The following is a 23,818-nucleotide window of genomic DNA, read 5'->3' as shown; positions in this document are numbered from 1 at the left end:
TACGTTTCCGTTATGTTGAAATGGGACAAGTATGATATGAAGAGTAGCCTTGCTTATAAGTTCATGCAAATTCCCTTCTCTCAGCATTGCGAACGTTCATTCTCAACATGAACCCTGACGTGCTTGGTAATTTGATTGAGATGACAAAATATTTTCGATATTAGGATTGGCGCAATGACAGTGTGAGAGAGAGAGTCGTGGGAGCACAGTAGTATTTGACTGATAAACAATTCAAGCAAAAAGTTGGTGTAATATGGATAATTTATTCATTCTTTTTCTCTGGGAAGTAATTTACAAACAGGGAAAAGCCAGCCTTACAGAAGCTGGTCATTGGACCCAAATGGTATACCAAACAATCTCTGTTGTGCTCACTTTCTTGCTTCAGTGGCAAAATCACTCGGTAAGTTTAAGTGGTTACCCATTTCAACCATCAAACTGGTGAGTCTGCTTTGTAGGTTCTTGCAAACGTCGCAAACCTTTCCAAGCCACGTCCAAGTAAATTTTCGAGAAATGGTTGAAGCGCCTGCAGGATTCACATCAGAATCAAAATACTGATGGATTATTTCTTCCCCACCGTAAAGTAAACAACATTCGTTATGTTTCTTTGAGTAATGCAATGGAAAAACATCTGTACGTATTTTAACTGATTTGGAACTGTACAGGGTGTCCGGACTGAAGAATGTATAATATCTAAACCACACAGTTAGACTACTTACTGATGCCACTGGAGACAGAATCAGCGGAACTTCATATGACACCGTTAGCTGGAATTGAAAATTGATAAGAGCAATATGAGCAACACTGAAAAATGAGAAGCAAAAATGGCCTTTTCCCTGGATACGAGAAGCCTAGAACGGGAAACCCCATCAATGGGAATTATTTTACATTTTACCAATCTAATTACTGTGCGCTTAGGCCGTTCAATTGATGGCCAAGGAATGATCAAAGGTTGTAAAATAATTAAACTGACAACGAATGATCACCCCTCGCGCAAGGCATCAATTGAATGGCTTGATCTGACCAAGTGCGTAAAGATGTACAACACTACAAAATAAGAATTGCAAACGTCCAAATTCAATATATGAAAGAAGAGCCTCACTTCTACTAAGCATGCTGAAGGACCCTTTGGATAGAACCGAACAGCACCTCTGCGGATACAATAAGTAACACAGTTTATCAAGATTTCGATATCAACATAAAACAAAGGAAATTGTGTCTACTTCATTTTCACACAGCATACTACGGTAATATTAAAATTCACCCGTTCAACATTGTATCTTCCTATTTTGTAACCTCAATAACATTAGCATCGTTTTGTTTGTGATACACTAAACAGTGACTTCAAGAAAATTCAAAACAAGATACATCGAACATTTTACACTCTTGTCAAGTACTCATCTCCATCCTATGAAATCCACAATATAGATCTCAAAATTTAAACTTATCCAATGGTAATAAGTAGAATAGTGAGGATCACCATCACTTGAGGGTGGTAAGCAAAAATATTCCCTTCAACTTCCACTTAAGGTGACGAATGGTGAACCTAGGATCCTGTCCTTAAGTTTGTGCTAGGGAATGAACCACTAAGCTTCTAGTTTACTACGTACCCACAGATAAACCAGATACATGACTAAAATTTTCTGTGCACTAGTTTTCACTTGTCGAGTTAACATACTTTCCTCAACAAATCTTAATCAAATGACTAAAGGATATTATGGGTATTTTGTAACGTAAGCTCTAAGAACACATTCATAATTTGAGCAAAAGCGTTACTAAAGTATACAGTTGCTGCTAAAATTTCTTGCTTTCTGACCTGTTAGGAAGACCTTCCAAAGATCTCCAGTGGATTTTCTGATTTGGTGTAGGCTGCATGAAGTTTTGCACAACAGTGAGAAAGGGTTCATTGTAAGGACACATCATTGAACTCAGCTCTTACAGTATATGGAGGAATTATTGAAGGCAAAATAAATTTTAAGTAAACGTGATGCGTATGGTCTTACCTGCATATTCCGAGCAAGCCATGATAATTCAATATTACGACCAAAAGCTTTATACTTCAGTGACCATCGTGATAAGTCAGGTTTGTCTTCCAATATCTGTTTTTAAAGCATATCAAATATCAATCTTTCAAAATGTGATAAAAAAAAATCATGCTTCAATCTTCGAAAAACGAAAAAACTGAATCTATAATCAGCCAAGTTGAAATCATATCAGCCACAACATTTAAAATCTAGGCTGCAAAACACAGTATTCAGTTGCTACAAGTATTAAACAAGCGATTATGTTTCCAGTATCAATGGAAAGAAACATCAAATTTGCTTCAAATATAATCATAGATCATCCAAAGTGTATCAGGAGAGTTGTTTAGCACCTTCACGGTTGAAATAAATGGCATCCAACGGGGAATCGCCTCACGGTCAGAGTAACAATCATAGGCAACTGAAATAGGCACATCAATTTCCATCTTTACTCTGCAATCGATCACATTGCCTAGTAATTAGTGCTAGTAAGCGTTCGGATTAACAGCCCAAATTTAGAGCACAAACCGCTAGAGCTCACTCCAAGAACTCATTCACGTTCTTCATGGTTTTGCATTGTAATATGTAACTATTCCGAGAAAAGATTAAGCATCGTAGGAAATCCCAAACATAAGAAACAGTTTCAGTACATACTGAATCAGCAACTATTTGCTTATGTAGCACCCTAGCACGGGCTTGTAACTCAGTTGATTAAGAGCATTTATCCCGAGATCCAAGATCCTAGGTTCCATTCCCCCTCCCTAATATCGCTTGTATCAGACAAACAAATACTATTTGCTAATGTGTATTCTTAAGTACCAAATTAACTACTTACTGATAGCCAATAAAATTCAAATTGGTGGGCAAGAAAAACAGAGGAATGAAAATAAATAAATAACTGAAAATCTAGGAACTTACGTGCAGTCCTGCCATTGCATAACGACGGGGGACGTACTTCTGAATCCGGTGAGGACGGAGCTCCGCCTGAAAGACCCACATGGGATCTTGAAGGAGAAGTCACAGAGAGAAGATGGCGGCGGCGGTCTGAGAGAAGAGCTTCTCCAGATGGGTATGTGGGTGAGACTGCCGGGCCAGTTGGGCCTGGAAATGTAGGCTGATGCTACAGCAGTTGCAGAAGTACAAGACATGGTCAAACAAACTCAATAGTTAACGTGTTTTTGGTCGGAAAAAAAAACGAGATTTATAAAAGCAGAAACAGTAGCAAAACCGAAGAGCAACTAACGAGTTACGCGAGTCAACTCAGAAGACTGAAGGCCACAAAATCACGATGACAGAGCCACCTCACCTGTCCGGGCTGCCCACCTCTCTTCTCTGGGTTTGTTGTTGCCACGGGACTCCAATTAGATATGGGCCTGTTTCTTTCCAGAAAAAAGGCTTGGGTCGAAAAACTTTACTGCGACCCGACTACATATAAAGCCCCTTAGCCAATGAGAGCAGTCAATGATAGTGTGTTTGAAGTGTTGATGAAAGTGCTTTTGGAACGAGTTTTTAGTAAAAATATAATTGAATCTTGAAAAATTACTTGAAGCGCTTCCTGCAAGAAGCACATAAGTATTTCTTCCGAAATGGACTTCTTTAACAAAAAAAGTTTTTAATCATTTTAAATGCACTTCTATACGACTCCGGTATTGACTTGAAAGTAAAAATGTAACGTAATGTAGTTGAATTATCTATCCTACTAAAGTAATGTCCTTAATTACAAGGCTACAAATGTATGTTCAAGTTAGTCAAATAATATATTTCAAATTTCCTAAGAAGTGAGTGTTTTCTTCTTATATAATTAACCGTTGGGCTTATTTGTGTTTGGTGAATTTACGATTAGCAATGTCGAGCGAACTCAATTGACTCTGAATGAGCGAATCCTAAGTTATCTCTGATCTCTTCTATAACAATTTTTTTTTACTAAATACTTTGGTTTTTCAACTTTTAATTAAGGTGTTTTGACTTGGCGCCACATCGTGTAATTCAATTCGAGTTACATATTGATTTTCATATTTGCCTTTTTATTTCGCAGAGCTTTTTTCTAGGCATTGAGGAATTGTGGCTTTTTTGATATATAAAATTTTATCGCATTTTTCAAATTTTGGGAGGTTGGCTCATCATTTCCAATAGGCAAATAAAAACAAATAAACAAAAGAAAATCATTCTTTCTAAAAATTATAAAATATACGAGTAGAGAGAACAAGATAGAAATTGGGAGAAAATCAACGTAGGATTGCACGTAAGCTTCTAGATTTCTAAATTTGGCTCATCATATTTACATTTTTATTACTATTAGATGTGTTTAAATCCGAATAGTTATTTAATATCCTCGCATCTTATGTAAATGTTTCGGTTTGATTATAAATAGGCCAAAGAATCTACCTAGTGATGACCAGGAATAATGCCCCTGAGAAAAGTAAACCAATAGATTCAATTGTTGTCATCATTGAGTTTGAAGTGGTCAGACATCCATCTTCAAAGAATTGAAATTTAGAACTTGTTCGTGGGAAGTACGAAAGTTTATAAGTAGTGAATGACAATTGTGTTTTGTATTCTTGTAAACCTTGTTTTGAATTTTTTAGTTTAAGATAAATATAAAAAAATTTGAACGTTAGGCTTACGATATTTGAGCTGAAACTTTATGATATATGAATAATGTTTGTATCATATATGATTGACCTTAAAATCATCGAGTATCGGTCACTTGTAATTAAGGCACCATAAATTTATTGAAGCATCTCCATTGAGGCACTCTTGCCGAAGCACACGAACCAACTTCAAACAAGCATCAACCACTTATTGGCTATCATTTATTCGATGAGAGATTCCCTTTGACTTAGAGACCAATCACGACAGGATAAGTGACAATGCCATAGTAAGCGTAGTCAATCCCACATTGACCAACTCCACAAAGTTCCTTCAACTTCACCTCTATAAAGGGGTAACTTTTAGTCCCCTTCAAAAGTAATCGTTAATTACTAATCACCACTACTAAACACGCCCATGTGTCACCCTAAACATACTTTGCTAAGCAATGAAGGTTTTTCGGCTGGTACTACAACGGAGCCCTTCAATGCTATCTTTTCCTTGCAAATCACCTAGTCATTCTACCTGAAGTTCCCCTGCGGAGGTCAACTTCACTACACCGTATGATGATCTGATTTTCGTGCACATCAACAAATAATAACTTCATGCAATCTAAATATGAATCTTGCCATTTAATATTATATTCTAGTGATATTATTTTTCACTTGTAAATAATAATTCTTAAGTTCAAATCTCTTGAACAATGAGTTTAATTCTTTTACCCCGTTCCTCTAGAAGAATAAAATGTTGCTGTTCGTGGCAGGAATTTCCGTTGGGGATGTTTCCTGGCCGACGAGCACACAGCTCCCCTGGAGGTTGGCGCCGGTTGAGGGCTGCTGTCGGGCTTCTGCTTCGTTTCCAGGCTTTGTCGGGCAAGTCTCGTCGGGCAAGACTCTTCGGGCAAGACTGAAAGAGAAGGACATCGTTAACTTTGAGAGGTGCCTTTGTGGGGCCTTAGGTGTAGGCCTTGAGGCTCACAATCAAGGTTAACATTTTAGTGCTCAGGCGTGCCACTGCCATCTTCAGCATGGCAGATGTTGAATGGATGTCAAGTTTTAGTTGTGAATATGCATATGCCCGAGGAACCGTGTTAGATATAACAGGCGCCTTTGTGGGGCCTTAGGTGTAGGCTTTGAGGCTTCCTGTCAAACTAAATCAGCACTTGAGCATATTATATTCGGTCTTTACGGTTGTCGGGGTCTGATAACTATTATATTTCTGATTATCCGAGTCTGAGAGGTAGAGCGAACCCAAATAGGTGCCTTTGTGAGGCCTTAGGTGTAGGCCTTGAGGCTTCCTATTAGAGTCCGTTCTTATACTCAAACCATTTAGACCGCAGAATAGAATGAATCCAGATAAGTGCCTTTGTGGGGCCTTAGGTGTAGGCCTTGAGGCTTCCTATCAGAATCCGTTCCATACTTAAGCGTTCTATGATAATCATGATATAATAGAAATAAAACCAAGAGGTAGGTCGATTACTTGCGCCCCAAGTAACTTCGGACTTCTCGTTTATCAAGGATTGTCGTGGATGGGTTAAGTCCACATAAAGTTCTTTTTTATGCCTTGAGGCCAAGGACTTTTAAACTAATCAGATTTACATGCCTGCGGGCTTAGGACTTGGATCTGATTTAAACACTGAAGATATATTTAAATCGGATCCAAGTACTGAGAAAGCTTTGTCATCGTGATTTTGCTAGAAACAACTTGCATATAACTAGAAATATACAACATATTGCTAGACTTTAAAGAAAGACAAGACAAAGACAGAACAAAGCCGGTCGGGCAAGATTAAACCTTATCAGTTAAGGCTGATCGTCTTGCAGGTCCCTATCTTTGTAGTTCTGTCAAAAGTTTGAAAGCTTTAGAGGGAGGAAGGGGGGAAAGGAGAATACAAGAGGTGAATTGATACTATAACAAGTTTGCACAAGGTAGCAGAGCTATTACAGAGGTTGGGAGAGAAGATTATCCCGTGGGGGATGAAGGCTTGGGCTGACTACAGCTTCGTTTTGAAAGGCAAATCTGGCTTTTTGAGCAGAGTTTGTGCTTTTGTTTGTTTGATTGAGTGTCCTTATCTTTGTCTTCTCTTCCTCCTTTTATAGACGACTTGGTTTGGCTCCTGTAGCAACAGCTTTGCCCGAATGCGGTCTGAGGGTGATGACTCATCAGTTTTATTATATGTAATGCCCCCATAAAGTACTTTATGGGCTGTGCAGTCTGATCAGTCTACACCACTTGGTCCTTGGGTAGGTAGGCAAGTGGCCCTTGTGAATTGTATCAAGTCAGAAAAGGCCCTTTCCTGCTTCTCTAAGTTTCGGCCGGGCCTTGATCTTCTATTCCTCCAGGCCTCCTTTTGGGCCGACTCCATCCTTAGGCCAAAAAATCAAGTTTTGATCCAAACAGTTGCTCTGGTTATATGGTCAACTACGATAATGCTTCAAGTGATTTGAAGCATCTAATCCCTTTAAGAGAATTAACTGAATTAACTGAAATAACTGAAATGACCTTCTTTTTTTGCTGCGCTAAGATGGAGATCACCTTGTATGTCATGGATGACGTTGCGTTGTAGCTTTTTCTTTTAAATATTATTTTTGGGTAATGTATTAAACAAAGGAGGGTTTTAGCATCGTAGGAGGGAACCTTGTACTCATTTATGTGTGCAAATCATTTTTCATGGAAATGCCATGGACCTCCGAGACACAGACACTGCTTTTAGTTTTGACCAAAAGTTCCAACAAAGTAATGTGGCTTTTACACGTACTCTTGATTCTTAATTATATACTTGCATGCTTTTCTTTGGTTAAATTCCACTTAATCCATTACAAAGTGTTTTTCTAATAAAACTTTTGACTGCTTTTTTTCTTTCTGTTTTTGATTTTATGTGGAATAATTCCATTATCTGTGTGTTTATCTTAGGTAGTGCTTTGAAAGGTAAATAAGAATCTGTGCTGGTCCTTGTTGGCCTTTCTTCCTTCCTTCTAGTCTGCATTGAGGGATCCGTATTCCGTAGGCAACAAAGAATAATTTTAGTGCTCTTTTTTAGATTATATTTTTCACAATCTAATAGCTCTCTTGTCTTGTCCAATCTAATAGTTCTCATAAGAAGAAATATAGGAATGCTCTCTATTAAAGTGCCCTGACAGGTTAATCAATTAATTAGAAATCAAGAACGTATGCCGAGGCTTATGTAGTTGATCTGTATAATTAACTGTTGGATAAAACTAATCAGGCTATTTCACTTGTAACATATAGAAATATACAATATGAATTAGGGCCAAAATGTAAGCCGAATCCATAAAATTGCACCTGTGGAGTAATTTATGCAAATATTTTTCCACTCGTTTTTTAATTTTGGCCCTCGATTCTCTTTTTATATTTCAATTAAATAGGTAGAAAAAAATAGGGGTCATATGCATGAGAAGAAAAAATGTTTGCATAATTTTTTTTTCTATACACACATACTTAAATATATAATTTTTTTTATATGCATAGATACTTAAAAAGCCATACGTCAATCACACACACACACACATATACATACATACATATACATATACATATATATATATATACATACATATACATACATATACATACATACATATACATATATACACACACACGTGTGTGTGTATATATATATATATATATATATATATATATAGACACACTATATACGTGAAATGAGTTGTTTTTGGCACTCTAAAAAAATGTCATCATGTACTTGCACTATTTCTTATACAAATACATTATTTATTTTTATAAAGTTGAAGTGCTTGATGAATTTTTTGGTGTGTTTTAACAGTTCTCTAAGTGGAAGGGTAATACTATGGAGATTAAATTTGTAGACTAAATTTACAAACTAAATAATGCGTCACTAATAAAAAATAAACACGTAATCAATAATTAAGTAATAATCTAATCGTCAACTTCCATATCATTTGTTTACAAAATTTAGTCTTCCTACCTAATTGAAATGCCAGACAAATATATACTTTAGACATGAAAATCCATAAATCTAACTTAGATGAGTGTATAATTTAAAAGAGTAAGTGTAATGACATTTTATTGTAGGACCATGACTTTTAAAGTTTGGAGTAAGACAACTCGGAATATACATACTATATATACATAGACATGAGTATCGATAAATAGATGAAGTGTATAATTTAAAAAGCCTATACTAAGTGTAATGATGCTATATGAGGTGATAAAACTATTTGGGCATACATTAAAAAGTCAGTTTTGCAAGGATTCAAAAGTGTTCTGGCCTAGTTTGAAATGTTTTTGGGTTAAACAAACACTTTTAGAACTTTCTGGCCTTGTTTAGCACATCGTATAAGACCACCGAATACTACTAATAATACAAAACGGATGTTTGGTGAGCTTCATAATAAATAAGCACCGGATTATTTAATTCGGCCCCACTTATTTTGTACCCTTCGCATCTGCTTGTTTATCTCATCCAAAACTTCTGTATTATTAGTCGAGTGGACCTCTCTCGCTCACTCTGTCCCTCTTTCGCAGCACTCTCCTTCAACTCTCTCTCATTGCTTACTATCTCTTGTCTGGATCCCAGGTTCGTCTTCGTAGTCTTCTTCTTTTTTGCTCTGGTCCTCCCTCCTCCTTTACACACACACCCTTCCCACCTCCTCCGTTCACCTTTGATCTTTGACAACAATACTTTTTCCATGGGTTGAAGGAGGAGGACGATGATTCAAATTCTTCTGATTTGGACTCCGACGAATGAAGAGGATGACGAGGAAATGAGCTAGGCTCCGACGAGGAGGGGGATAACAATTTGGATCTGGGCTTCGACTAGGAAGGGAGCTGGGCTTCGATGAGGAAGGGGACAAGAATTCAGATTTTGGTTCCAAGTTCTCGACCCTGACCGCTTTCCTTTGTAATCGGTCGTCGAGGGTGGGATTTGATGCGTGGGGAAAATGGTGAAGAAAGGAAGACACAATTGGTAAAAGACCTGGTTTTTATTTATTTATTTATTTTTATAATTTGTCTGTAATGGTGTTAAATTTTTTTTTCTTCTATTTTTCTCATTTTTTTCCCTTTTAATAACAATTATTCTATGAATTAAAAAAAATTATTATAGCCCGATGTATTATCCGATGCACAAATTAATCCGATACAACACTAAACACTTGACTAATTTAATCAGTACTATCCGACGACCATTTATCATATCCAACTGAAATAGTCAGTACAGTCTGAGTTGCTAAACGAGACCTATGTGACAACACTTTATTTGATTTTTTAAGAAACAATTTCAAGTGAATTTTCGAACAAAAACTTTCTCACAAAACAAAAAATGCTTTCTATAAATATTGTGATTTACGATTCAAAACTAGAGTGTCAAAATAAGAATCTGAAATTGGCAAATAATTCGATCGTGAGAAGCAAAGAAGCAGCATCAAAAGTTTCTAGCAGCGATGAACGTTCAGTGGTTGCAGCCGCCCGGTCGGTATGGGTAGAAAGTACAAGGTTTTATGACTCGTGTGTTAGCGCAAGGTTCTTTTACCCATTAAGATAATATATAGTTGTTGGTTGGTCCAATAGATGGGCCTGAAGATCAAGACATTGGGCCTATAAGTTAGCCCAAGGAACTTAGCAGGCAGAGCATTACTGCTACAACGAAGAAGACGATACTTAGAGAATTTTACTATTGGGTGTAGGGATGACAACATGGTGGATCGGGTTCGGATATGTCACCCCATACTCGAACCTGCTTACTTTCCCTGAACTCGAAACTATAGAATTCCTTGAACGAGTTTTTTCCGTAACTGAACCCCTTAGATAACAGATTTCCATCGGGTAAAGATTTTTCCCATTATAATGTTTATATATTTTAATATTTACTTATATTATTAATTCAATAGTAAATTTTAAATAAAAAAAGGAGATTAAATAAACTACAATTATTAATACAACTTATTATGCATATAAAAAATAATATTCAATATTTATATTGTCAAGAAAATATTTATACTATTGATAATTGATAAGCATATAATTATATTTTTAATGAATTTTGCATATAATTACTAGCATGGACTTCCATATTTAATAATGCATAACTATTGATAAGTTTTTCTCCATATAGTAAATATTTATATATTTTTTTAATTAAAAAATGAAAACGATTTGGTTTCGGGGCAGACACCTCAATAACCATAATCAGATCGAAAATTCAAAAATTTACCCCACAGTTACCTATAACCGTAAAATACCCAAAATTTAATCTATTGTGGGGATCAGATTTGACGGATTAAATTATCATCCCTGATTAGATACTACAAACAACAAAGAAGACAACACTATCGAGGATGCCTCAGGTTTAACAACCATATACATACTACAACCCGAAGTTTGTAACGTTTGACATGTAGTACGCATTCATAAGTTTAAGCTTCTTGGAGTTCAATGTTTAGTGAACTTGTTCAGCAAAGAAGCACCTGTATATCCAACACGTGTCCAACATGCGTATCTTGAGACCTTGCTAACCTTAATGCGATATACATCGTCATTTCCGGGATAATGAATGTCCAGTTGGCTTTCCAAATAGCTAGGAACTTAGTTTAAGAACTTATTGGTGATTATGGAATACAAGTCTCCCTATCATAACCTCGTTTATGGCATTGCTTCCATACCTTAAGTCCTATGGACTCATTCATAGTATATTATCTCCATAATATAAAGTCAAACTCCTAAATGAATTAATCTTGCCCTATTATTAATTAATTAAAATTAGTTGTTACATAATATTCAATATTACGAAATTTGCTTGTAGAGCACATGTATAAACAATTCGGCCCCTTTCTATAGGCATTGAGTGAGACCCAAATGTCTAGGGCTTTTAATTTTCTCACCGCCCCATCATTTAATGGGCTTAACACGTAGGTACAACCTATCAACTATTCCTGTATTGTCTACTTGACATGTGGAAAGGAAGTGATATTTACACAGAACTACTTACATGGTTTTTCAGGTCGACGCGTCTCTAGCACAACCCTTATCAAATAATGGTTGGAAATCACTTTACCCATGCATTAGGCATGTCAGTATTTATGTCCCTTCATAGACTTCTTTTCCCCATCAATGGTCAACACATGGCTCGAGATTGATGTCTGGACATACCTGTCTTTTGAGCTATGGTGCTAGAAAGTTATTAAGTCTTCCAATTGGCTTAAGTGATACGAAAGTACCTTAAGTTATGTGTTCATCTCTTCTTGTTGATAGACAAACCATGACTAGGATCGATCGTTTTATTGCAGTGGTCTTTCATTCTCATGATGGTGCTTTGTCATTTGAATTCATTCGACTAGCTTGTAGGCACAATGTCTTGATCTCCTCTTCCTTTAGTGTGCTCTCTCTAGGTCCATATGTTAAGCCAAATAACTATATATTATTTTAATGGGTTTAAAATGATCATGCGTTAACAAGATGTATTTATAACTGGTGGTGCCATTCATATACTCATTTTTACCTCCCATACACTCCTTGTTAACTTTGTCATTTGATATTCTTCAGGTCATTCAATTCGACGACTTAAAATAGAGAGGGGTGTGTGAGAGGTAAAAAGGTATGTGTGGATAACATCACCTATTTATAAATACATAATTATGAAATAAACATGAAAACAATATTAATTTTCTTTTTCTATGAGGATTTAATTAAATGCATAGGCTAAATATGGTTAGTTTAATGGACACGACACCATTCTAGAAGGGGTAATGCCATCCCAAGGTTATGGATGAGTAAAAACAAACTCAGGAAACAATCTAACGCTAGTAGATAATATAGTACAATCTAACTATAATTGATAATATACCAACACCCTAACATAAGAGTAAACCAAATTGCTAACTAGTTAAGTTTTTCAGCAGATTTATCTATAAAAGTAAGCATAATGAACTTTAGCAATATCTCTAGGGCTGGCATATGGAGTTATGTGGTGAAAGTATACAACACAGAGTTCATAATGAATGATAAATTAGACACACAATGATTCTTTCAACCCTATCAAATTTTGACTCATGACTGATGTGGCATTTTGAAGTTAGCTATCAAATTTTATTCCATTCCAACTGGTAATGGTAGTTATTATATTATTATCATATAGGACCCACATTAAAATAAAATAAACATTAAAACCATTTTAAAAATTTTATATTCTAGTGGATGATGGGACCCAACGAATTAATAATAATAAAATTGCAATTTTTTTGTTTTGAGAAAGAATAAAATTGCAATTAAAACAGATGAGTCAAAATTAATGCCAATCTAGATCACCTAAAATTTAGTTTGATTTGAAACAATGTTTACAGTTAAAAACGACTACTTAACATTCCATCTAAAATTTAGAGATGCTCTAAATCCACATATAGATATATCCTATCGTCTTTTCTGGTCAACCGAAATCCACCATCCCTTAAAAATGTTGGTGAACTATGGATTATGGACGAATGACATGGATTTATAGTGCATGCGCCAACCATATATATCCATGATAGTTTCTAGAGGAAGAAGCTAATTGGTAGGTCATCTCCCAAGGCCTTTGTTTTACATTAACATTTAGATCTCCTGAAAATTTGTCTCTTGCATTCTCTTCACATGTGCAAATCATATATAATAAGGCCTTCAAATAGCACACATAAAACAATGTATGAAAGGCACAATAGAAAACCACCACTACTAACAAGTTACCCAAGAGAAAAAAGGAAAGAGAAAAAAGCCACTAGTTTCAGAAATTTAAAAGTTTAAACGCGTGAGAATTAGATTGGTGCAAAGGTCAAAGGGTCAACTTCAGATTAAATATATATATATATATATATATAAACAAGAATGAAGGATTTGTATGTTTGTGCCGTGGAAGATGTCTCTCTCCCTCTCTCTCTCTCTCTCACTAGAATTATTAATACTAATTGTTTATTAACTTTGAGTCTTGAGTCTTGGCCGCGTTCGATCACAGGCACGGTAGAAATGCGGCCACTTTTTTCTTCTTTAGAAATTTAGTCAGTCCAATCCCCTTTTTCAGTCTTCTCTCTCTCTCTCTCTCTCTCTCTCTCTCTCTCTCTCTCTCCTCTCGTCTATATATCAACCCTTCTTCTCATGAGTTGTAATCCCCAAGCTAAGGAAATCCTAACAAGGTCAACTATTCAATTGCTGTACAGTGCACACTAAATCCCAAACTAAACCGTGTTCTTTGTCTCCCAGCTCAAACCAGACAAAAGGAAATGGATATTAATAATGTTCATGATCAGATGAGATCAGCACGTTATGGCTCATTAGCAGCAGCAGCAACTCATGATCAACCAATTGAAGGACTGGACTTAAGAAAAGGTCCATGGACAGCCGAGGAAGACTCCATTCTCAACGATTACGTCAACATCCATGGTGAAGGTCGCTGGAATTCCTTGGCTTGTCATGCAGGTACATATTCTCTTCCGACCCTCTTCCAAGACAGTGAAGGAAAATACCGCTTACCAATAACTGTTTAGTTAGTCATGGTTGTCATATGTACTATCTACCATTTCTTCCTTTTAAGCCTTTGAATAAACAGAATTCGTTATTAATTATTTTGGAAAGTAATTTACATGCATCATAGATTAAAGCTATATATGGTTTCCAATCCTTCATTTTCAAAATTCTTGGGAAGATTTATGCCTGGCCAATTCTGATCACTATGAATTTTGACAAAGTACTAATATGATAATACATGGTCATGCAGGTCTGAAACGAACTGGCAAAAGCTGCAGATTAAGGTGGTTAAACTACTTGCGACCAAATGTTCAACGTGGAAACATAACTCTCCAAGAACAACTTATAATTCTTCAACTTCATTCCCGCTGGGGCAACAGGTACATATGTATACATATATATGTGTGTATGATATATTTCTATTAATACACGTATAACGTTGTTTCTAATCTTCTGTGTGTTTTGTTTTTAATGGCATAATTAAATAATAGGTGGTCCAAGATAGCCGAATACTTGCCCGGTAGAACAGACAATGAGATAAAGAACTATTGGAGAACAAGAGTGCAGAAGCAAGCCAAACAGCTCAAATGTGACGTTAACAGCAAACAATTTCAAGACGCCATGCGTTACGTCTGGATTCCCCGTCTAATTGAACGGATCGGGTCCTTGCCCGAAGCTGTACCAGAACAACCCAGTACTTGTATCACTACGACATCTGAGTCTGAGTGTCAGTACTTGGTTGATCCTAATTTCGTGCCCGAAACCTCTTGCAGTACTTCATCAGAGTCATATGATCAGGTTCAAGTTTGTTCAATTCCCGCCGACCCAACTAGCAGTGGTGACGAATTCATGACTTATCCAAGCAGCGGTCAATATGGTTCAGAAAACGGGTCGGGTTGTAGCCAAAATGGTATAAATTCAGATATTGATGGCTTTGAGCAAAGCAATTATTGGTCAACCGGTGGGGACACATCAGTGGAGAACTTGTGGACTGAAGAGAATATATGGTTCTTGCAACAACAGCTTAGTGATGACTAATATTGGTGAATGGATCGAGCCATCGAGGGCTAGTTTGTTTACGTGACGCATGGGTGATTCCATGACGTAATTGTAGTTGTAAAGTTGGATAAATTTTTTTATTGTGACGGGAACACGGGTGGTACACCATGTGTTTTTATGTACGTGATGGAAAATTTTACTTTTTAAGTTATTAACTTTTTAACACATATATCCCATTATTTATATAGTGACACGTAGTGTACTACCTCGTGTAACGGTCATATTGAAAAATCTCTCGCAAAGTTGAGTTTACAAACTTTTGTTGCACGCATTCTCAAAGTAGAGGAAGACCATGAATTTTTTGTCAATTAGCATAAATGATAAGTTTTTTGAGATTTAATTGTAAAAATAATTAGTTTTTATTACGTCATCATTATATCATCATTGCGCTGTTGTTTTATCATCGTTGAGTCATCAATATATTATGGTGATAAGGTAGTTGGAAGATAGCCACTAGGGTAAAAAAAAAAATACAAGAATTTAAGCCCTTGCGATGAAGTTTGTTACGATTTGTGCCCAAAATTGAAAATTTCGTCAACTTTATATTGATTATTAGTACGTGAGCCAGCTCAACATGCTAACAATTAACGAAAAGTTCCATTTTAGCCTAATATGTGTACGGAAAGTTTTGTTTTAACCTAATATATGTAGCCCATGTACTATTAATTAACAGAAAGTTTATGGAATTTTTAGTTTTGAGCATAAATCCTAACAGGCTTCCCCACATGAGCTATCTTTCAACTACTGTCTCACCACGGGGACTAATAATCCAATTAGGCCAAACTCATAATTGCATTTTTTTTTCTTTTTGTTTTGAGTTGAGGTTAATTTTATGCAGATGAGGCTGCCCAGTTTTAGTAAGTATGTAAAGGAATTAATCTTGTGTGGCAGACTATGACCAAACATTTTTTTTCGAATGATAGAGATCTCAAAATGTTGAAAAGCCACGCTGAAATCTCTCACGACCATGACAACTTCCCCTCTAATAAGGAATGAGATCAAAGATGATAGTGAATGAAAAATTTGGTAAAACTAAGATCATTTTGAAATTAAAAGGTATGGCTGCTATATTAAAGAAGAGGAGTTATAAGAAGAAAAGGGGTCCATGGTTTTGACGTTTCACATTATTTTTGTGAGTCCTTTAATTTGTAACTTGCGATGCTCTAGGACAAGACGGTGAGGACTGCTATGCTCGTGCAACTGATAAGTACAGATTTGACAGAAAGTAAACGTGAGAATGTATTAAAAAAATTTAATAAGAATTTGGCACAGACACATTTGTGCTGAGTCTTGAAAGGTTAATTTGGATTTAAGCACTAACGGCCGCAACCCTTGAAGTTGAAACACGTTTGGACCTTATTTAAGTCCTGTATATCAAACATAAATAAGACGGGTCAACTAAGCAGTTAGCCTTAATCCATTGCATGTTTTGCAAATTCTTCTCAATTGGAATATAATAAGACAACTAACCAGGCAAAGGATAGTATAATATTATATAAAACATGTCATTAGCACTCATGTTCTTGGTTGTAATTATCAAGTATCACTGTTATTAGATTCACTGTTATTGGCCAAAAGTCCATCTGCCGTCAAATTCAACGCCGACGTATATCGGTCAACTATATATTTTCTTCCAGAAGAATGTTTTTTGTTGATTTTATACTCGACATATGATGAGCAGCTATTAGCCTGTGGGATGACAATGTTAGTAGAAGAAAATTGGAATACAATTTAGAGATGATTTCCAAAATGGTAGCAGCCAGAAGGGGCATACTGATGGAAAATGATATCACAAACACGAAACTTCAATAAACTATCATAAAGATAGGTGGATATGACACTATACAAAAAATGTGTCAAATTTTTGTTAGAAGTTATAACACCCCTAATGGCGTGACATTTTGTTATATTTTCTCCAACTTACAAGTTTGAAGGAGGATGTTCTCTTCGATATCATATCATGAAAGATGACAGATGCTATTGTGAAGCTTAACTCCATTGGTGTTAGTATTGGAGAAAAGCAACTGGTTTTTATGATCCTACTAGTCTTGCCTAACATGTTCAGTCAACTGAAGGTATCCTACAACACTCAGGACAAATCTTGGATCGTTGATAAACTGATTGCTTTGTGTGTACAAGAAAAGAACTGCTAAAAGTAAGAAAACGGCAACTTTGTGCAAGCTGTCAACTTTGCTCAGTGTGTACAAGAAAAGAACTGCTAAAGGTAAGAAAAGGGTAAGGAAGTTGAAGTTGTCAACTTTGAACCAATCCTACTTCTGGTAAAGCTTCTAAACTTACTAAGCATGCTAATAATAAGTCTGGTATGTATACTAAAAATTCTAATTCCTCTAATTCTAACAATCGTAGGATTATGACTGAAAATATTGAAAACGTTAAATGGTTCCATTGTAAAACCAAGGTCACTATAGGAAAGATTGTGAAACTCAAACTGTCTTCTCAATTTGTTTTCCAACTTAATGATGATCTTTATTTGCCTGGCATGAAAAGAAATTTGGTTTCTTCTTCAAAGTTAGTCAAACAAGGTTTTGTTTTTCTTGGTGATGATGCTTGTGTCAAATTTTTCCAAAATGGCTCACTTGACCTAGTTCTAGGAAAAGCTTACTTGAATGATGATTTTATGAAAATTTCATAACATTGTAGAAAACAAAACTAAAAATATGCATGATTTTGGTCATGCTTACATGTTATGGCATAAGAGACTATGTAATATTTCAAAAGAAAGAGTTCTTCATCTCGCAAAAATAAATTTGATTCCCTCTTTCAATTTCAAATTGCGTCCGATTGTGTTGATTGTATCATAGGTAAATTGACAAATGTTAGCATGTTATATGCTAAAAGAAGTCGTTTTAAAATCTTTAAAAGTGAGGTTGATAAACAATTGAACCTAGTAATTAAGATTGTTAGATCATATAAGGAAGAAGAATATTTTGGCAGGTGTATTGAAGCTGGGAATAGAAAGGTCATTTTGCATACTTTCTTGAGAAACAAGGCACAGTGGCACAATATACCACAACTGTCATAACATAATAGAGTAGTAGAGAGAAGAAATCTCTAATAGCGATGGTTAGAAATCTGATTTCAAGGTCCAAGGTGCATGTTTTTCTCTGGGGAGAGGCTTTGAATACTGCAAACTGCATAGTGAACAAAGTTCCGTCAAAGGTTGTACCAAAGTCACCCTTTGAGATGTGGAATGGAAGAAGACCAAGTTTTGACTACTCTTATATTTAGGGATGCAAAGTTGAAGCAAGATTTACAATCCAAATGAAAAGAAACTTGATTCAATACGTAGAGAAGTAAAAAGGTTTTAAGTTTTATCATCCACAAGCTCATACAAGAATTCAAGAAACACATAATGCTATTTTTCTTGAGGATGAAGATGCGTTGATTGGGTTCCAGATGCTTTTTTTTTTTCGAAGAAGAAATTGATCAATCTGAAAATATAATGGTTTATCTCCATTGAACTACAATTACATATCTATGTTGCCTCTAAGGAAGGAACAAGATCAGGAGATGAATGAGTCTAAGAAGGAACAAGATCAGGAGATGAAGAAGTCACTACTACAAAATTGGCTTATTGTGTCGGTTAGTGGTAGTGGTTTTATACTGTTACTGTCAGATAAAATGTTTTCTGACAACATGTTTAAAAAGTGTCGGAAAATAAAGTATTACTGTCGGTTATATCCGACAAGAATAATGAAGTGGGCCCTTAACTCCATTAGATACATTTTTAAATAATTTTAACCAATTATGGCGGATATATCCGATATGAGTAAGTAATGTGTCAAATCTGTCAATTATTTTCAAATTTTTATACTAACTCTAGCTGTTTTAATCGACACAAATATTTTCAAATTTTTTATACTAATTCTGGCGATTATATCCGACACAAATTGTGTCAAAATATTATATTATTCTCAATTTTTTTAAACCCTTACTTTTGATTAAACTTTCTTAAAAAATATTATATTATATTAAACAAATAGTGATTTTATTGTTTATAACCGTCGAAATTTTGGGTCCCGTTACCTAATCTCTGAATGTTTTTTTTTTTGTGATTTTTTACACATGCTATCTTGGAGTATATACAACCATATTCGATGGTTGGATCGTTGAAACTAGTTTCGTAGAATGCATATCCTATCAAATTGATAGATTTAACAAACACTTAAAAGAGTTTTTGTTATATTTCCATTAAGTATAAGATTTATCCACTATTGTAATTATTTTAAATTGAAGATCGAATTCATTCATTGCATTCTTATAGGGTCGAGGAGTGTAGCCGTAAAAAATCATCAAAATCAGAGCTCAAATAACCGGTAAATTGTGATTTTTCATTTGTAACCGTCGAAAACTTTTGTTTCGTTATGTAATCTCTGAATGTTTTTTTTTTGCGATTTTTTACTTATGCAATCTCGGAGTGTGTACAAATAAGTTTGACGGTTGGATCGTTGAAAAACGTTTTGTAGAATGCATATCTCGTCCAAACGGTAGATTAAACAAACACTTAGAGTTAATATTATGCTTCAATTAAGTATAAAATAAGATTTTGTGGCATCCACTAGTGTAAATATTTTAAATTGAAGATTGAATTTGTTCATTGCATTCTTATAGGGTCGAGGAGTGTAGCTGTAAAAAAAATCATCAAAATCGGAGCTAAAATAACCGTTAAATTGTGATTTTTCATTTTTAACCGTCGAAAACTTTTGTTCCATTACCTAATCTCTAAATGTTTTTTTTTTTGCGATTTTTTACGTATGCGATCTTTGTAGTATCTACAAACAAGTTTAACGGTTAGATCATTGAAACTAGTTTTGCAGAATGCATATCTTCGTTAAATTTGCCTAAATTTTGAAGTGGGAAAATCAATTTGTGCTATATTTTTATTTATGTTTTTCAAGTATTGATTAGACAATATTTAGTTTGTGTGATGACATTTTCATTGTACAATGATCTTTTTGTTTCTTTATTGCATATTTTACATGGGTTATTATCTATTAAACCAAACAATTATTTATTTAATTTTTAAAAACATATTCTAAATACATATTATTTATTTATTTATTAAACCAAACAATTATTATTTTATTTTTTAAAATTGTAACAAAATTTTGGGGGGGGGGGGAATTTAAAATTTTGGAAGGGAATTTTCAGGGGATTTTAGCCGCCAATTTTTTTTGTCGGTTATAATTGACAGTTATGAAATTTTTTTGTCGGTTTATATTTTAAAAAATGTTTATGTCTGTTTTAACCGACAGTAATGAAAATTTTCCAAAATAAAACCCCTACATCTCTTCCTTGCTCCGATGCCTTCTCCCTTCCCCCTTCCTTCCCCCTTTTCTCCTCTCCTCATTTCCTTCTCCTTCTCTTCTCCCCTTCTCCTTCTCTCTTCAATCACCATGGATGAACAAATCGAGGAGCAACATTCCAAAACAAGTACGTTTTAAATTATTTGTAATACGTTCAGTTTGTGTTTTAAATTTTGATTATGTTATTAAATCGAGTTTGTATTTTGAATCTTGATTTGAGATACCTTATCAAATATTATGCATAAATTGAAAATTGGTCTTTGTTTAGAGCTTTTATGTAGGTTTTGTTTTTGTAAATATGCATCACCAATGTTTTTTTGTTATTAACAAGGAGCAATGCCTCAACGGAGAACTCGGAGCTGTGGAATCCCAAATTGTATAATTTTCCTTTGACGAAGGATTGGTACTTGATTAAGGAAGATGAAAAGGAAGTCGAATGTAGATATATATATATATATGAACATATGTTTTATTTTTAGTATTATATATTCAATTATTAGTGTTGTTTATGTTTATTTAAATTTTCCTTTATATATATATATATATATTTATTAATATATTTTCTGTCGGTTTTATTCGACAATGAATGCTCTTAGTTATTCATTATTAATAAATTATCTGTCGGTTATATCCAACACAAGTTCTGTTGGTTTTAGAGTATTTTCTGTCGGTTTTATCTGGCAGAGAATGCTTTTATATATTCATTATTAATATATTCTCTGTTGGTTACATCCGACACAAATTCTGTTGGTTTTAGAGTATTTTTTGTCAGAAAATTCATTTCCTAACGCTGGCAATTATGTCGCTTATTATATCCGTCATTGCATCTATTTTCTGTTTGATTTTGCTTAATATCCGACAGTAATATATGTTTCTTGTTGGTTATCATAGCGACACTAATAAATGGTTTTGTAGTAGTGAGTCTAAGGAAGGAACACAAACCCAAATTGTAGCAAAACAACTAAATGTGTCAACTGAACATCAGATTCAAGCTGTTCAGGAGACTGAACAAACACCAATTTTTTACCCAACTTTGTGGAAGTCTAGCAAGGAAACCGGCCATTTCAGTAGATTATGTATGTTTTCAAGAAGCTGAATATGATATAGGTGTCATTGATGATCATATAACCTATCCGTAAGCAATGAACAATCATCAAGTAATTTGATGGCAAAAGGCAATAGAAGAAGTATTAGAATCAAAGTTTAAAAAAAATATTTTGGCTTTGGTAGATTCAAAAATTAAACCCATAAGCTACAAGTGTATTTATAAAACTAAAAAAGAATGTTGCAGGAAGGGTAGAAAGGTACAAGGCAAAGATAAGGTATTGACTACAATGGTACCTTTTCACTTGTTTCTTCAAGGACTGTTTGAGAGTTGTAATGGCTTTGACAACTCACTTTCATTCAGAATTGCATCAAATGGACATTAAAATTGCTTTTCTAAATGGTGAGTTACAAGAAGACATTTTCACAGGGCAACCTATTAGATTTGTTGAAAGGATGAAGGAGAATATGGTTTGCAAACTCAATAAGTCAATATATGGACTTAAGCAAGCTTTAAGACAATGATATCTTAAATTTGACCAAGTGATTACTACACACGACTTTGTTGAGAACAAGTTGGGTGATTACATTTATCTCGAGTTTAGGGATCAAAATTCATCTTTCTAGTATTGCATGTCGATGAGATCATGCTTGCAAGTTTAGATTTGTAACTTTTGAAGGAAACAAAGGCCATTATGAGTACTAGTTTTGAAATGAACAATCTGAGAGAGGCACACTACGTTTTGGGAATTGAAATTTCGAGAGATGGACGGAGAAAACTTCTTGTTCTGTCCCAAAAGATTTACATTGAAAAGTGTTGACCATGTTTTATATGGAGAACTACAACAAGGCATATATTCCAATAAACAAGGGAGATAAATTCTCGGGTGATCAATATCCCAAGTGCCAGCCATATGCTTCATTAGTTGGCAGCCTTATGTACGCAAACAAATGCACTAGACTAGATACAACCTTTATAGTTGGGCTGTTGCGAAGATTTCAATCACATCAAGGTGAAGCTCATTAAGTGGCTGCAAAGAAGGTTTTATGGTATTTGCAAATAGCAAATGACTTTACACTAGTGTATGGCCGAGATGACTCATTGGAAATAGTTGGTTTTACTGACTCTGATCTTGCTAGAGATATGAACGACCGAAAGTACCGGAGGGCATGTTTTCATGATTAATGGAGGTTCTATTTCATGGTAGAGTTCTAAGCAAACTTTAGTGACAACACAGCAACAAAATAGTTGTTTAGTGATAAAAAATTTCCCTTGCTAATAGTCGTAATTTAGTTGCTGTAAGTTTTTAGCAAGGAAATTATTTCTTCGCTCGTTCCTTGTAGTAGGCTCGTAAGGAATGTGTACAACGAGAAATCTTTTCCTCACCTAAATGAAATAGCGAGAGTGGAACTTATTCTCGTGGTGGTGTTGGAGCGGCAAAACTTTCTTGCTAAAGGGGTAGGAATGTGGTCGCCAAAGTCTTTTGACAACTGAATATTGACATCCCATAACTTGTGCAAGGAGAAAATCCCTCGCAAAAATAATCAAATTCATCATTATAGATATCTTTGGGTGAGGAATTTGTATGTCAGTTTTACATCGAGGAATTTATAAGTTATACTAAAGCAGAGTGATTGAATGAGGTTATCTAGGATTTCATTTTTTTTCCACTCATATTGCCCTTCTAATACTTAGAAGTTTGGGCTCTGAAAAACTTGGCCTATCAACGAGAAAGTGTGAATAAAATGACGCCTTATTTGAAAATATTGAAAAATTACAACTGGAGTGCTACAACGGAATCTCATTTTCCTCACTAATTTATTTTCAGCAAGAAAAACAATAAATTCCTCGCTAATATTTTGGAGGGACGGGAACTAATTCTTGCTATACCTATAACGAGATAAACAAATTTTCATCGCTAGCATTATGTATAGCTACAAAAATATTTTCTCGCATGAAGAAATTTTTTCTCGTTGTTTCTTAGACATGTGTGGAGATCAAAATGTGCTCACTTTTTGCAAGAACTCGAAATTTTCCTCGCCAAAAGTAATTCTACCGTGAGAAAGATTTGTTTCCCTCGCTAAAACATTTCTCATTAAAGGACCAATTTGTTGTAGTGTAACTCCAACAGTAGAGGCTGAGTTTGTAGCATGTTTTGAAGGCATAAAACAAGCAATTTTGTTGCTGAGACGAAGATTGTTGATTCTGTTATAGGCCTTTGAAGATGTTTTGCGATAACAATGCAGTTGTATTTTTCTCGAAAAACAATAAGAGGACTTTAACTTCAAGAT

At 35.0% G+C, this 23,818-nt stretch overlaps 2 protein-coding genes across 4 annotated transcripts; one reads left to right on the top strand and one right to left on the bottom strand.

Moving 5' to 3' along the window:
• Positions 1-198: 198 nt before the first annotated feature.
• LOC126612572 (uncharacterized) lies at positions 199-3,315 on the bottom strand. Of its 3 annotated transcripts, none has more exons than XM_050281030.1 (7): positions 2,937-3,315; positions 2,372-2,471; positions 2,001-2,096; positions 1,814-1,866; positions 1,100-1,148; positions 717-848; positions 199-523 (listed from the first exon to the last, which is right to left on the bottom strand). In XM_050281030.1, exons 1-7 carry the CDS (start codon positions 3,164-3,166, stop codon positions 431-433), a joined length of 753 nt encoding a protein of 250 aa, XP_050136987.1. In that variant the 5' UTR covers positions 3,167-3,315; the 3' UTR covers positions 199-430. The 3 variants fall into 3 exon arrangements, with proteins under 3 accessions (XP_050136987.1, XP_050136988.1, XP_050136989.1); XM_050281031.1 differs by having other exon boundaries at positions 717-764; positions 2,937-3,310; XM_050281032.1 differs by lacking the exon at positions 717-848 and having other exon boundaries at positions 2,937-3,311.
• A 10,188-nt stretch (positions 3,316-13,503) lies between these two features.
• Positions 13,504-15,426, top strand: LOC126612571 (transcription factor MYB108-like). Its single transcript, XM_050281029.1, has 3 exons — positions 13,504-14,048; positions 14,347-14,476; positions 14,588-15,426. The coding sequence occupies exons 1-3, from the start codon at positions 13,853-13,855 to the stop codon at positions 15,132-15,134; spliced, it is 873 nt and encodes a 290-aa protein (XP_050136986.1). The 5' UTR covers positions 13,504-13,852; the 3' UTR covers positions 15,135-15,426.
• Positions 15,427-23,818: the final 8,392 nt, after the last annotated feature.

The sequence above is a fragment of the Malus sylvestris genome, chromosome 17 (assembly GCF_916048215.2).
Source record: "Malus sylvestris chromosome 17, drMalSylv7.2, whole genome shotgun sequence".
In the NCBI taxonomy this organism is placed as follows: Eukaryota; Viridiplantae; Streptophyta; class Magnoliopsida; order Rosales; family Rosaceae; genus Malus; species Malus sylvestris.
The sequence above is the reverse complement of the archived record's forward strand: the minus strand, read 5'-3'. Positions and strand labels throughout refer to the sequence as shown.

Coding starts and splice junctions, on each gene's coding strand:
- LOC126612572 (XM_050281030.1), bottom strand. CDS start 3,166: ATGTCTTGTACTTCTGCAACTGCTGTAGCATCAGCCTACATTTCCAGG. Junction 1,149..1,813: donor TTGGAAGGTCTTCCTAACAG/GTCAGAAAGCAA, acceptor TTGTATCCGCAG/AGGTGCTGTTCGGTTCTATC. Junction 524..716: donor TTCTGTCTCCAGTGGCATCA/GTAAGTAGTCTA, acceptor TGAATCCTGCAG/GCGCTTCAACCATTTCTCGA.
- LOC126612571 (XM_050281029.1), top strand. CDS start 13,853: ATGGATATTAATAATGTTCATGATCAGATGAGATCAGCACGTTATGGC. Junction 14,049..14,346: donor TTCCTTGGCTTGTCATGCAG/GTACATATTCTC, acceptor ATGGTCATGCAG/GTCTGAAACGAACTGGCAAA. Junction 14,477..14,587: donor CATTCCCGCTGGGGCAACAG/GTACATATGTAT, acceptor ATTAAATAATAG/GTGGTCCAAGATAGCCGAAT.